We start from the raw sequence: 14,723 nt of genomic DNA on the forward strand, positions 1-14,723 counted from the left end.
GACTGATCGCTACTATCGCCACTGGATAAGATGGCGCTAGCTGATCACAGAAAAGTGCTGTCTCCTATGAATGCGATGCTTTGTTGCCTCTGTGGATGACGGTTTCGGACACTGATTTCCATCCGCAGTTTATTTTTCTCCTGATACCCTCCAAAACCTCCCGTGGTTTTGGTATACAGAAGGACAAAAAAACTGCTGCTGGAATCCCATGTCCGAAACCGTCATGCATCACAGTGATGGATCATCACATTCGTGGAACACAAGGCCTGTCTGCAGAGAAACTAGATCCATCTTCGTGGCAATCAGTCGCTACCACTTAATAACATACATCGTTCAGAAATGTCCCGTCTGTGGCCTGCCACCGTATAAATGCACGATTGGTGCCAAGGAGGTGGACTAATCACCAGCCGCTATAACTTCGACACTCTGTAGCGTCGCTGGACGACGTTTCCAGACACGGACTCCCATGCTCTATTTGTTCCTGAAGACATTCTCTACAGTCCCTCAAAATTTGTTGCAGCATTCTTGGGACACGCTGTATATAATACTGCCATTAAAGCCACAACAGGATCATACTGCCCTTCTGTGACGCATCAAGAGACTTTAGTAACTGCCTAGCCTGAGATAAATATGCAGTGGCAGTGGGATGCACAAGAATGCTCTCTGTAGTTAGCGCGCCACATGTTGTGGCTATGGTTTACTCGGAAGAGTTTCTTAGATGCAGTTAGGCGAGACACAACTGTAATTGGGAAGTGGTTCAACAGGTAGGTTTTATCGAGTTCACTAGCTCCAGAGGCGTATATTGTATTGTTGGGTCCCACTACGTCGGTGATGGTCTACTCACCAGCACGATACAGTAAGGTAGGGGTACCCTTACCAGGAGGATGGTGTCCTTGCTTCAGTGAGAGAGTGATGGCAGTACTCGTAAGGTTGTAGTTAAGCTTGATACTATGATGTAGTCACTGGAGAGGAAGCACAGTGGAAGACCTCTACGAGCACTGTTGAGTGGCGCTCGGTGGCAGCTGGACTCACCCGGGGACCGGTGTGCGAGGGCCGCCAGCAGGGTACTCTTCCCAGCGCCGCTGCCCCCAATTAGCGCCACCAGTGATCCAGGCAGCACGGCTCCCGTCACTGTCAAAAGCAACACACACCATGCAGATTACTGTCCACTCGAGAAAAACAATGGCGTAACTCCAGTTGACCACCATTTGTAATTACAACACATAACAAAAATCGGCTGCACCCATGTAATTTGCTGCTGAATTTTGCAAACTGCCTTGAAGCACTGTATATCTTAACGGTAAAGATCAGTTGTCGGCAGTGCATCTTCTTGACAAATTGACGACATCCATTTGCACACTTTGTGTCGAAATGTTGTTAGTGATTTTGTCGGAAGTAGCAACCTTGATTGTGGTTACAAAAGGTTCGAATTATGTAGACGGTCCTTTTTTCATTTTCTGTTTCTTCCGCCTAAATTTGTTACCGATATATATATACAGTGCGTCAGTTAAGTCATGATGCAGTTATAAACTCTCCTTCTGGCTAACATAAACGAAACTTGCGCTACACTAGACAGTATCGCAAAGAATTGCTGTAGTATGATGTTCGATAGTGTCCGCGAGCAGGTGGTGATGCGTGGGACGAACCAGGTGGCAGCATTCCACCAGGTCGCGTCAGTCGAGACGTCGACAGTACAGAGGAATGTTCAGTATGTTCTGTGACTTGTTAAATTCTAAACCGTGACCAACGTTCCAAGTGAATATCGACAAATGTACAACAAAGACCCACTACACAGAAATAACATTAATTGGTGGAATAATCAGTTAAAGGATACCGTCAGTTTTGCGGTCATCCGCCACTCTAGTAGGCCTTCGGTAAGTGAAGAGTCTTTCGAATACTTTTTCACTATCTGTGTTCTAAGATTGTCAATGATTTCGTTTGAGGAACTGAATCTAGTTTGTGATGACTAATCGGCAGCATAGTCGGAGGTCTGTTTAGCTTGGAAGTTGTTTACTTGTGTCCAGACCACTGCGCTATATACATTCTCTGACAAAAAAATGAGGCACTCAGAAGACGAGGTCATATGTCAGTGAACCTCGAACCTGTAAACACTGTTGACGGTTATTTAAATGATTGTAGCTGCAGTTCTTCGTGGCAGGTAGGAAGACCACCAGAATGCATTAGTTTTGCTTGCGTTTAGTGCTGCCACCAGGCCTGGTAGGGTACCTACAGTGCGTGATCAGTGGTCACTGTGAAGGACGCAGCGATGCCCCGTACTCGTGTTACCACCACCTAGCAGAGTTTGAAAAGGACCTCACTGTGTATATCCATTTGCCGGTTGGTCGGATCATGCAACATCCTGATTTGTGGGGCACTCTGATGTGACAGTGACACTGTCTGGACTGCATGGGAACTTGAAGGCAAGGACACTCGTCGTCAAGTTTCCGGTAGACCACGTGGCAGCACCACAAGCGAGAATCACCGTATTCTGCACAATGCACGTTATAAACCTTTCACGGAATTAGCTTTCACAGGCTATTACAACACCAAAAAAGAAACAATCGTCTGGAGTAGTGTCGTAACCGGGAAGCATGGACCTGATGAATGGCGTCGCACTGTGTTGAACGATGAATCGCCCAGAAGATCGTCGTCGGAGAGTATGAGGGTGACCCAGGGAGGACTTCTGGCGTCGGAGCGTGGGGAGCCATAGGGTATGTAAGTTAAGGCTGGTGTTGACTGAGGGACCTCTTACGTCACAACGATACGTTATGGACATCCTGTGTCCCTATGTTTTACCTACCATGCAAAAGTATCCTGTTGACATTTTTCAGCAGGACACTCTCGTCCACACACGGCACGTGTATCTATGAACTGTCTGTGTGATGCTGAGATACTTCTGTAGCCAGCAAGAAGAGCAGATCACACATAAAACTTGTAAAACCAGTTCGGGCGTCAGCTGCAACCCAGTGCCATTATCCTGTGTGTCAAGAACCAGTTAAACCAGCTGTGGGCCAGATTGCCTCAGGAGAGGCTGCAATGGTTTTATGAAGCTTTCGAATCGAATCAGTGTACGCATCCAGACCAGAGGGGCGCTACTTTGTATTGATAAGTGGGCTCATACAGCCATAGCGTCAAATATATTCTCATCCGCAAACTTTCATTTCAAGAATAAGATCTTCAGTCTGCAGCGGAGTGTGTGCTGATATGAAACTTCCTGGCAGATTAAAACTGTGTGCCGGACCGACACTTGAACCCGAGACCTTTGCCTTTCGCGGGAAAGTGCTCTACCATCTGAGCTACTCCGGCACGATTCAGGCCCCGTCCTCACAGCCTTACTTCCGCCAGCGAGGACTGGGCGTGAGTCGTGCTTGGGTACCTCAGATGGTAGAGCACTTTCCTACGAAAGGCAAAGGTCCCGAGTTCGAGTCTCAGTCCGGCACTTAGTTTTAATCTGCCAAGAAGTTTCATATCAGCGCAGAGTGAAAATCTCATTCTGGAAACATCCCCCAGGCTGGGGCTAAGCCATGTCTGCGCAATATCCTTTCTTCCAAGAGTGCTAGTTCTGCAAGGTTCGCAGGAGAGCTTCTGTGAAGTTTGGAAAGTAGGAGACGAGATACTGGTAATTCAGACAATTCCACATAGCTGTGACTCCTCACATTAAGAGAATCACCGTTCCTGTTACTTTGGTAACCTTCTGCAGTGGTTTTGGTTGACAATTCACTGGGAGTAAGACCACACGGAACCGCAGATCCCGCAACACGCTGTGACACCCTGCAACCAAGACATGAGTACAATTACTCGTAGCAGCAAATCGCTGCATACGCGCCACTCTGTCACTTAACTCCCTCTTTTCTCCGGTGTCAAACTAGGGATCACATTAAAGCTATGCTTCTGTGTACACTTTCAAGCATTTTACTGGAGCAATAGCAGAGACTAGGGCGCAATATACCTGGCATATCAGAACCTCTGATATTTCAGACAGCAACTACTGCAACAAAACATTTGATGACAACATCACTCTCTCTCTCTTCAGCAATTTGGGCCGTATGTTTTAACATAACATCGATCAGTTACTTCTTATTGAGAATGTGGAAGCGTCATTCAGTGTACAGAGCATGCCAGTTCTTCACTGACTGACATTTCACTGACACTGCGACGACCGAAAACGTGTGGGATAAGGCAACTGACCTCAGTCCCCTACAGCCATCAGTACTGGTGAACAACAAAGTTACATCGAACATAGGGGCGGGCACCAAACGCTTCCATGATGCTGGTTGTGACTTCACGATTCATTCAGTTTTCATTGTAACAGCATAGTAGGATACCAAATGGAATTTTTATGGTGTACTAATATAATCAGTCATGTCTGAGTTAAATTTTAGGATTTTGTAACAATTTCTTCAGGATGCTGCAAATTTTCTATCGAACATTGTAGCAATAGAATAAGCTAACTACATTTCTTTATCACTGTTCGTCGAGGCCAGGGAGAGAGATCAATCCAACTGTCCATTCTTCTACCACTAACGGCAGAGTTCATGTAGGACACTAGTCTACTGAGGAGCTCCTGCATTATGCTCAATCCAAGCCGTCGCAAGGTGGCGATATTGTTGGAGCAAGTGGTCAGTGCTTTGGCCTTCCTAGCGTCAATATTAGCTTTCGAATCTAGAGCCACTACATTTTCTTCATGCAGCTCACCAACTTAATGCATCGAAATCACCAACTTAATCCATGGAAATCATTTGCTCGTTTCGCTACCGACCACTCAAGGAAGAACTTCACTGGGGTAGGAGCCCACGTTCATCCTTTGGTAGGGCCAGGGGCCACGGTGGCAGACAAAAAAAAAATTCTAGGTGGTTGCTTCCTTGGTCTGCAATAAAGTTCCATCAACGGTCGACGTAAGTCTCAACGGAGAAATATGCAAAACAAGTCAAGTACGTAGTGGTAGAGTTACCATGGATTGTACTTGTGCCGAAAAATTAAATGTAGAATTTTCGTGAGCTCAGTATGGCGAACTTTCAGAGTTATAGCGTACATAAAATGAAGAAATTAATACATGGAATTACGTACCATTATTGATGATTCGAGTGTAAGTCTGTGATGAGGACAAGAAGACCCTTGTCTTTTTCTTCATGACGTACACCGACAGGTCCCTCCAGGTGAGGGCCACGCCGTAATTGTTCTTCTTGCTCTGAAACACACGTAACGGTCTAGTGTTAACATGTACCATCTGTACCATGTACCATGTACCATGTACCATGTCGGTCGCACTTCCATGTTTAGTTATCTTGTACACCACAAATCCGTCTGATTACGTAACAATTGTGTAGCTGATAATCTTGTAGGCTGGTAATACCACCAGTGTTCGACGTTCAACTATCTACTTTTCCTGCGATACTTTAGTCGTAGTTAATTTGACTACCACCACTGACAGTGGTTTTCGATACTTAAAGAAAGCCAAGTAGCACTGTAATCCTGAGTCTACGATAAATTGTGTAGATACCCACACATCTGGCTCTGTGAGACGATTTTCAGCTCTGATTGAGAGTAAATTAAGTACAAGAGAACTCCAGAGTAGATAACAACCAAAGAGAGAAGACGGAAGATCCATATTCAGAATGAAAGGGATAATGTATAGGCTATCTGAACCATCACATCGAATCCACAAATTATACTGTCCTCATTTCCATTCATTGATATTCTACAGTATTACGTTTTCTGTCACATCAAGGGACGTTATTAGTCCAGAAATGGAGATATAAAAAGATTTGTTATATCAGTTCACGATAATACAGTGGTACTTGAGTCTTGGAAACCTAACACATCCATACCACTTTATCACGTTCCCTGTGGAAGTTTATTGTTAATGTCAAAGCCTCAGCCTTCATTCAGTGAAAATTAGAGAGAAATTATCTGCACTTGCGAAACACTTCGCGACTGCTATAAAGGTTTCTTTTATTACAGAGAAGCCGGCCGAAGTGGCCGTGCGGTTAAAGGCGCTGCAGTCTGGAACTGCAAGACCGCTACGGTCGCAGGTTCGAATCCTGCCTCGGGCATGGATGTTTGTGATGTCCTTAGGTTAGTTAGGTTTAACTAGTTCTAAGTTCTAGGGGACTAATGACCTCAGCAGTTGAGTCCCATAGTGCTCAGAGCCATTTTTTTATTACAGAGAGGCCTAATTTTACAAGATTAAATTTTGACGGAAGACGGCGGTTGATTTCTTTTGTATCTACATAGAAACTACTCTGAAATTCACAATTAAGTGCCTGGCAGACGGTTTATCGGGCCACCTGCAAGGTATTTATCTACCGTTTTACGCTCGAACAACAAGAGGAAAAATGAACACACAAATCTTCTTGTGTGAGCTCTGATTTTACTTATTTTATTACAATCATCATTTCTTCCTATGTAGCTAGGTACCAACAAAATATTTTCGTATGCAAAGGGGAAAGTTGGTGATCAAAATTTCGTGTAAAGATCCTGCTGCAGAGATAAACGCCTTTGTTTTAACGAGTGTCACTCCAACTCAAATATCATATCCGCGACACACACTTCATAAGTTCTAATATCTTCGTACACCCCTCTCGTCAGTTATTGGAAAAAATTACGTTTTGTCGGGAGACAATAACTGGTATGTTGAAAGCCATCGAACCACTAGGCCTAATCTCCTTCCATTCGGTGATATGTTCGTATGCAAATAAGCTACATTTTTATATACAAATTGCATACTGTTTGATATTACTTATATTACAAATAAATCCAATCGAAATCGAGGCGACTGCAGAAACCATGATTTATTTTCAGCTGTAACACAAAAATAGTGATTGTGTAGGTGGTATCTCCCTTCTTTCACCTCTGCACTTGCAGATATACCATGCATGCGTGCAGGGTAAGGTTTAAGATTATTTCAGTGAACTATGTAAGCTTCAGAGCAGACAGTTCAGTAGAAGAACCGTCCGGACCCCTGCTGCGTTCGCGGGTAGGGAAAGAGCCAGGCCTGAAGTGCTCGACCGCTGGTATGACGGAATAGCCGCTGGGCCACACCAGATACCTAATGTGCGCCGCCGCCTCCCCGGAGTATCGTTGTTTTTCAGGCGAACTCTGCTAAACGTTTACTGCTATTGACACCAGCAATACGTTTCTCTTGTGGAATGAGGATTCTTGAACAGTATGGGCATTTCCAGAATGATATTTTCACTCTGCAGCGGAGTGTGCGCTGATATGAAACTTCCTGGCAGATTAAAACTGTGTGCCCGACCGAGACTCGAACTCGGGACCTTTGCCTTTCGCGGGCAAGTGCTCTACCATCTGAGCTACCGAAGCACGACACACGCCCGGTCCTCACATCTTTGGAAGGTAGGAGACGAGATACTGGCAGAAGTAAAGCTGTGAGGACCAGGCATGTGTCGTGCTTCTGTAGCTCAGATGGTAGAGCACTTGCCCGCGAAAGGCAAAGGTCCCGAGTTCGAGTCTCGGTCGGGCACACAGTTTTAATCTGCCAGGAAGTTTCAGTATGGGCATTTCTTTGAGCCACTCTTAACCGAAAATTTCTAGAAGAGGTACAGATCTCGAAAGCTTTCTAACATTCACAGTCAGTGCCTAGAAACAATGGTTCCATGATTCAGCCACTAGTTCGGCGTCTAACGCAACTTTTTACTTCTTTCGTGTTCCAGTGCTAGAAAACAGTGCTCCAAAGACACCAAAGATAAAACATCCGGATTGGCTGGAGCATTGTGATGTAATATTTTTTAGATGCAAGTTTTTCAAAGTGAGCCATCACTACACTTGATTGGGATGGCCGCATTTTCTCTATGTTCGTGTATATTCAGCGGAGTCAACTAACTTTTCTGGTCGGCGATTGCTACTTCAGGCACGGTAAATGTTGGAAAAACAGATGTTCTTAGCTCTTTTTAGGTGCTTCAGGTTTTGACCTGAGCAGAGTCATTTCGGGCACTGAACAAAGCTGGGACACGCTTCGGTCAGGATACTTCAGGGGCAGACTTCACCCAGCAGACTTCTGGTTCAGTCCTCATCTGAGGACGATCCATCAGTTGACGCATACAGGTTAGCAAGGCATCAGCACCACCCACAGCCTGCACACTCACACTTCGGTGATGGCGAGATTTAAGGGTAGTACAGGCAGAATAGGTGGTGTGGAATTTAGTTAACCTCCATAACTTCACTGTTAGGTTCAAATGGGTGACTGAGACGGGCACAGCGGACATTCTTTTCTGTTCCGAGCATAATAACCAATTGCTTTCGTCAAATAGCAGATTTTGGTCAGTTAATTTATAATATGTTCCTTTTCCTAAACTGTGCCAAGCATAGGTCATTCCAATTTTAATTCTTCTTCGTTTTATTATTACTGTTTGTGACATCTGGGGAAGCTATCACCGAATTATTTGACACTGTTTAAATGAAATCATATGTTGTTAATAAAGTCAGAGATTTATTTTATCTGTAAATTACAAGAATGGCTATGATCACTATGGGACTTAACATCTGAGGTCATCAGCCCCCTAGAACTTAGAACTACTTAAACCTAACTAATCTAAGGACATCACACACATCCATGTCAGAGGCAGCATTCGAACCTGCGACCGTAGCAGTCGCGCGATTCCGGACTGAAGCGCCTGGAACACACTGTTTAATCAGCGTGTTTCCTTGGGCAGAGATACAGATAGCCAACTAGAGCGCGTCTTTAATCTCTCTCTTTAATAGAAGGGGGTGGTTAACAATTTTTTCTGCTCGTAATTCGACTGCATGGACGAAAATATGAAGTATACAAATTAAATAAACGTTTTGGGCACAATTGTATTTTTATGTTTAGTGACTGACAGTCACAGCCTATGCAATAACACATCCTTGACTTCTGGGCAGTGATGTGTGCACTATTCAGCAAAATCCATTTTCCCAAGCGACTCCTGTTATTGGGTTTGGTGTTAATGTTATCAGTATTAGAAGTACATGTCGCTGCAGAGGAGAGTTTGCACTTTGAAAACAACTACTCGCCTTGGCTTAGCCATTCGCATTTATCTTCTCTCTCCCGTACCAACAAGGTATGCAGCAGACGTTCTTTAAAGATAAAAGCAGTGAATTACTGCATACTAAAACTTCGAATGTGGCCGTGATCTATGCCCGACCTCATCTGGTATTGGCGTTGCCTGTGGAAAGCAATTATCCAGTTTCCAGTTTAGAGTTCCGGTACAACACCGATTTCTCATCTGTAAAGATGTTTCATTGTATCAAATGCCTGCAGCATCCTTGGTATCCTCGAGACAACTGATATATATAGCCTTATGATTATCGAGAATAAACAAAGGGAGTTGTGTCTGGCAAGATTTCCGCGTCGAACACGGACTGTTACTTATTCTACAAGACACAAAAACAGAAATCAACAAATTAAAAAAGATAAAGAAGATTGTTAAATACCTAGTAGCCAAGACGATATGCAAGAGAAATAGAATAATACTAATAATGAAAAAAGGAGGAGTGAGTAAAGTAGGAAATAGGAGTTATGAAACAAGAAAATAGAATTAATTATTGCCACGTTATGTTGTGTAGACGACTGCTTATATACCATGGAGAAGCCTCAGTATGAGTTGCAAAGTAAACGAGAATCTTAGTAATGTCGGTAGCAATGGCACTTTACGTTCAATTATTAGCCTCAGTAATCTTATACATTTGGAAGCTAGTCGAGAATGTCATGGACTGGAGTATTTCCCGTTACACTATGTGTGTGACTGACGAGATAATTTAGTACCAATCCCCGCTTTAAACTCAGCCATGCATCCGAGGACAGTTTCACGATTTAGAACTATTTGTACACTGTTGTTGAAACATCTTTTCCTCCACAACGTGTCGTAACCTCCTGCCCCATATACGTGTTTTCTAGTCAACATGCTCTGTTTTGTCTGTGTCTGAGAAAATTGCGGCTATTCCGTTCTGGACACCTTAATTCGTCTCATCACGCGACGCCCCGTTGACACGAGTTGCCAGCAGCTGTTGACTCTATCTTGTCAACAGATTTTCATACACAAGACATTCCAGTGACAACCAGTCACGACTAACCAAAGACCCACAGTCACAGTTGGTCCGCTTTGTTCTTTTCATTCTACACAGGTATTCTGGGTGGTGACCACGCTCAGTCAGCTACGGTGTGAGGCCACACAATAGTTTTAGGTCAACCGCTCCGAGGCTCTCCCTGGCATCTGGAACAAATTAACACGATTGCCTTGTGAGAGAGGAGCCCAGTCTCTCGTGTCATTATAATACGTTCTCTGCCGGCCAAAGTGGCCGTGCGGTTAAGGCGCTGCAGTTTGGAACCGCAAGACCGCTACGGTCGCAGGTTCGAATCCTGCCTCGGGCATGGATGTTTGTGATGTCCTTAGGTTAGTTAGGTTTAACTAGTTCTAAGTTCTAGGGGACTACTGACCTCAGCAGTTGAGTCCCATAGTGCTCAGAGCCATTTGAACCATTTGAATACGTTCTCTAAATGAGTAAGTAGTGGTCTGCTTTAACTGTTGTGTAGTTTTCTTTTCTCGGCACAGTAGCTGGCTGCTCTGTCTCTAATACTCAGATCAAGAGGCACGACTCAAAATATAACTCGAAGTTTTTATTAACTGAAGACACAAAATATGAAAACAAGTACACACGATCATTTTTTAATATTTATGAATAACAATGCAGAGTCAAGACAGCAGAAATGCACACATTTCCCAAATAATAAACGAAATTGTGAAATTAACTATCATTATTATCAGGAAATTATTAAATTCTGTTCAAAAATGGGAAACAAAATACAATGAGGAATTCTACAACTACACAGAATACATAAGATGAATCAAAATAACAACATTCCTTCTTTTATTTCCCTCTTTTATACAACACGCGCTTATTAAAGAGTCACGGCATGAAAATGTCATTAGTATTAGAGTACAATCTGGTGTAGTTAACATGCTGAGAAGCCTTGTGTCGGAAGATGTACCAAGATGGGGCGCTACTTTTTTTATTCGTCTTAAGTATTTTAAGTAATTCTTAGCTATCTGTATCTACATACAATCTCCGTAAACCTCCACACAGTGCATGGCGGAGGTTACCTTGTACCGCATTCCTATTCTGCTCGCAAATGGACAGGGAAAACGACTCTCTATAGGCCTATGACAGGTACGATCACTAATTTCGCTTAAGCGATCCTTCCGAGAGATGTACTTTGGTGGCAGCACAATCGTTCAACAGTCAGTCGCAAAAACTAGTACCCTCAACTTTCTCGGCAGTAAAGAACATCTTACGTGTAAGGATTCCCATTTGAGTTCATGAAGCACTTCCGTAATGTTGTTGTATCTATTGAACCAACCGGTAATGAATCTAGCAGATAGCCTCTTCGATATCTTCATTTGTTTCGATATGATCCCAATCATTCGAGCAGTCCTCAGAATGGGTCGCACAAGTGATACGTACGCGGTCTCGTTTATAGCTGAACTACCGCGAAGTCTAACATTCGCCTTCCTTAGAAATGGCCTTACGTGCTCGTTCCATTTCTCGTCGCTTTGCAACGTCGCGCCTAGATATTTAATAGACGTGATCGTGTTAGGCCACTAATATTGTATTCGAGCACTACAGGATTGTTTTTCCTAGTTATCTTCATTAATTCAGATTTTCCCAAACTTAGAGCAAGACATCATTCACCAGACTAAATAGAAATTCTATCCAAGTCACTCGAACACCTTATTTCCTCTTACGCAACAGCGTCTCGGGAAGTAGTCGTAGATTGTTGATCGCTCTATTTATCACATGACTTGTATATAGAGAGAAGAAGAATGATCCTGTCTCACCTCCCTGTTGCACTCCAGACGATATCCTTTTCTCCGATGAATACCCTCCATCCGAGATAATCTACTGTGTTCTATAACCAGAAAAGTCTTGGAGCTACTCACATGTCTGGAAACCTAATTTGTATGCCAGGACTTTGTCAATGTGTGCGCAGGACTGGGTCAAACACTTTCTGGAGATAAAGGAAGCTGGAATGTACTTGTTGCCCTTCATCCATGATTCGCAGGAGGAAAGGCCAAGTTGTGTACCTCTTGGGTGATGTTTTCCAAATCCCTGTTGATTCCCGGATATAAGCTTTTTCCCTCAAATGTTCAAGCGTCTGTGAATTCCTAAGGGACCAAACTGCTGAGATCATCGGTCCCTAGACTTACACTCTACTTAAACTAACTAATTAATGCGAAGAACAACACGCACGCCCATGCCCGAGGCAGGACTCGAACCTCCGGCGGGAGGAGCTGCGCAATCCGTGCATGGCGCCTCAAACCGCATGGCCGCTCCGGGCGGTCTTTTTCCATTAGCTACATCTATTACGGAATTAGTCGCATATTGCGAATTCTTTTACATTAGCTGAATTTGGTATAGATAACCACCTATTCGTGACACACAAAAATTTGTGCCAGCCTGGACTGGAACAAACTTTTTTTCTTAAACACGGAAAAACTAAAGGAAACGAAACATTTTCAAAAATTCGTTCTGATGGACGTAACGAGGTCACCTTCTTCTTAAAGAAAGGGATTTATCTTCTGTTGCAATTAAAGTATATTTTTTTCTTAAAAATGAAAAGCTATAGCGTCTAAAATAAAAATAATTATTCCTCGGAAACTGAACGGTTTAGTTGCATTTAGAACTGAAACAGTTGACTCTTCTCTGACGATAATGAGCAATAATACTGGGTAGATGGAAACGATTAGAGAAGAAATAAAACTATGCTGCAACATATAAAACATTATACGAGGGCAGTTCAATAAGTAATGCAACACATTTTTTTCTGAAACAGGGGTTGTTTTATTCAGCATTGAAATACACCAGGTTATTCCCCAATCTTTTAGCTACACAACACTATTTTTCAACGTAATCTCCATTCAATGCTACGGCCTTACGCCACCTTGAAATGAGGGCCTGTATGCCTGCACGGTACTATTCCACTGGTCGATGTCGGAGCCAACGTCGTACTGCATCAATAACTTCTTCATCATCCGCGTAGTGCGTCCCACGGATTGCGTCCTTCATTGGGCCAAACATATGGAAATCCGACGGTGCGAGATCGGGGCCGTAGGGTGCATGAGAAAGAACAGTCCACTGAAGTTTTGTGAGCTCCTCTCGGGTGCGAAGACTTGTGTGAGGTCTTGCGTTGTCATGAAGAAGGAGAAGTTCGTTCTGATTTTTGTGCCTACGAACACGCTGAAGTCGTTTCTTCAATTTCTGAAGAGTAGCACAATACACTTCAGAGTTGATCGTTTGACCATGGGGAAGGACATCGAAGAGAATAACCCCTTCAGCGTCCCAGAAGACTGTAACCATGACTTTACCGGCTGAGGGTATGGCTTTAAACTTTTTCTTGGTAGGGGAGTGGGTGTGGCGCCACTCCATTGATTGCCGTTTTGTTTCAGGTTCATGTTTCATCGCCTGTAACAATCTTTGACAAGAAATTGTCACCCTCAGCCACATGACGAGCAAGCAATTCCGCACAGATGGTTCTCCTTTGCTCTTTATGATGTTCGGTTAGACAACGAGGGACCCAGCGGGAACAAACCTTTGAATATCCCAACTGGTGAACAATTGTGACAGCACTACCAACAGAGATGTCAAGTTGAGCACTGAGTTGTTTGATGGTGATCCGTCGATCATCTCGAACGAGTGTGTTCGCACGCTCCGCCATTGCAGGGGTCACAGCTGTGCACGGCCGGCCCGCACGCGGGAGATCAGACAGTCTTGCTTGACCTTGCGGCGATGATGACACACGCTTTGCCCAACGACTCACCGTGCTTTTGTCTACTGCCAGATCACCGTAGACATTCTGCAAGCGCCTATGAATATCTGAGATGCCCTGGTTTTATGCCAAAAGAAACTCGATCACTGCCCGTTGTTTGCAACGCACATCCGTTACAGACGCCATTTTAACAGCTCCGTACAGCGCTGCCACCTGTCGGAAGTCAATGAAACTATACGCGACGAAGCGGGAATGTTTGAAAATATTCCACAAGAAATTTCCGGTTTTTTCAACCAAAATTGACCGAGAAAAAAAATGTGTTGCATTACTTATTGAACTGCCCTCGTAACTGTAAAGTCCAATGTGAAATGACGAACAACCATTCGACAAAGCTGGAAACATCTTCAGAGCCCTAGATGTGGTCCACACTTAGCATAGCTCCAAGACTACAGAATAAATTCTATTGGATTCCATCCTTCAACGCTGATTGGAAGATCGAGTACGAAGAGCTTTCTCATAACGATGCTGTAGGACACCTGACAAGAAATTGGCAAAGAATTCTCAATATTTGTCAATTTTCTTTTAACTTTTAAGAAGTGTTGTCAAAAACACACCAAGTAAGAAAGCGCATCGGGATTTTGAACGTCAATGACAAGATGAACCATGAGGCCGACGACGAACGCTGTCGTGCTACGCTTCGTCTTAGGAAAGGGTTTAAACGCCGGCAGGATAACACTGCTAACAGTCACATTTGCAGGAGTTGATCTGTTGACGAAAACCACCTTGCTTTGGCCGAACTTCCATACTGCTTTGACAGAGCAACATTGTAATCGATGGTCCCGTGCCTCGCGGTCACCAAACCTCCCATAAGCAGCTGGTTTTTTAGTAATGCATTATTCACTGTTATGTATCATAGCGTACAGATATCTGGTGGAAGCACGGAAGTTCCCTGCAAGCAAGCTAA

At 43.9% G+C, this 14,723-nt stretch overlaps 1 protein-coding gene across 2 annotated transcripts in view; it reads right to left on the bottom strand.

Moving 5' to 3' along the window:
* Positions 1-14,723, bottom strand: part of LOC126251619 (protein scarlet-like) — a 414,928-nt gene that overhangs the window by 175,557 nt on the left and 224,648 nt on the right. For both annotated transcript variants that reach the window (XM_049952160.1, XM_049952161.1), the window contains exons 2-3: positions 5,068-5,188; positions 1,033-1,131 (exon numbers count right to left, since the gene is read on the bottom strand). In XM_049952160.1, the coding sequence (XP_049808117.1) occupies positions 1,033-1,131; positions 5,068-5,188 (220 nt within the window). The remainder of the gene's footprint in view (positions 1-1,032; positions 1,132-5,067; positions 5,189-14,723) is intronic.

Source organism: Schistocerca nitens, chromosome 4, assembly GCF_023898315.1.
Source record: "Schistocerca nitens isolate TAMUIC-IGC-003100 chromosome 4, iqSchNite1.1, whole genome shotgun sequence".
NCBI lineage: Eukaryota > Metazoa > Arthropoda > Insecta > Orthoptera > Acrididae > Schistocerca > Schistocerca nitens.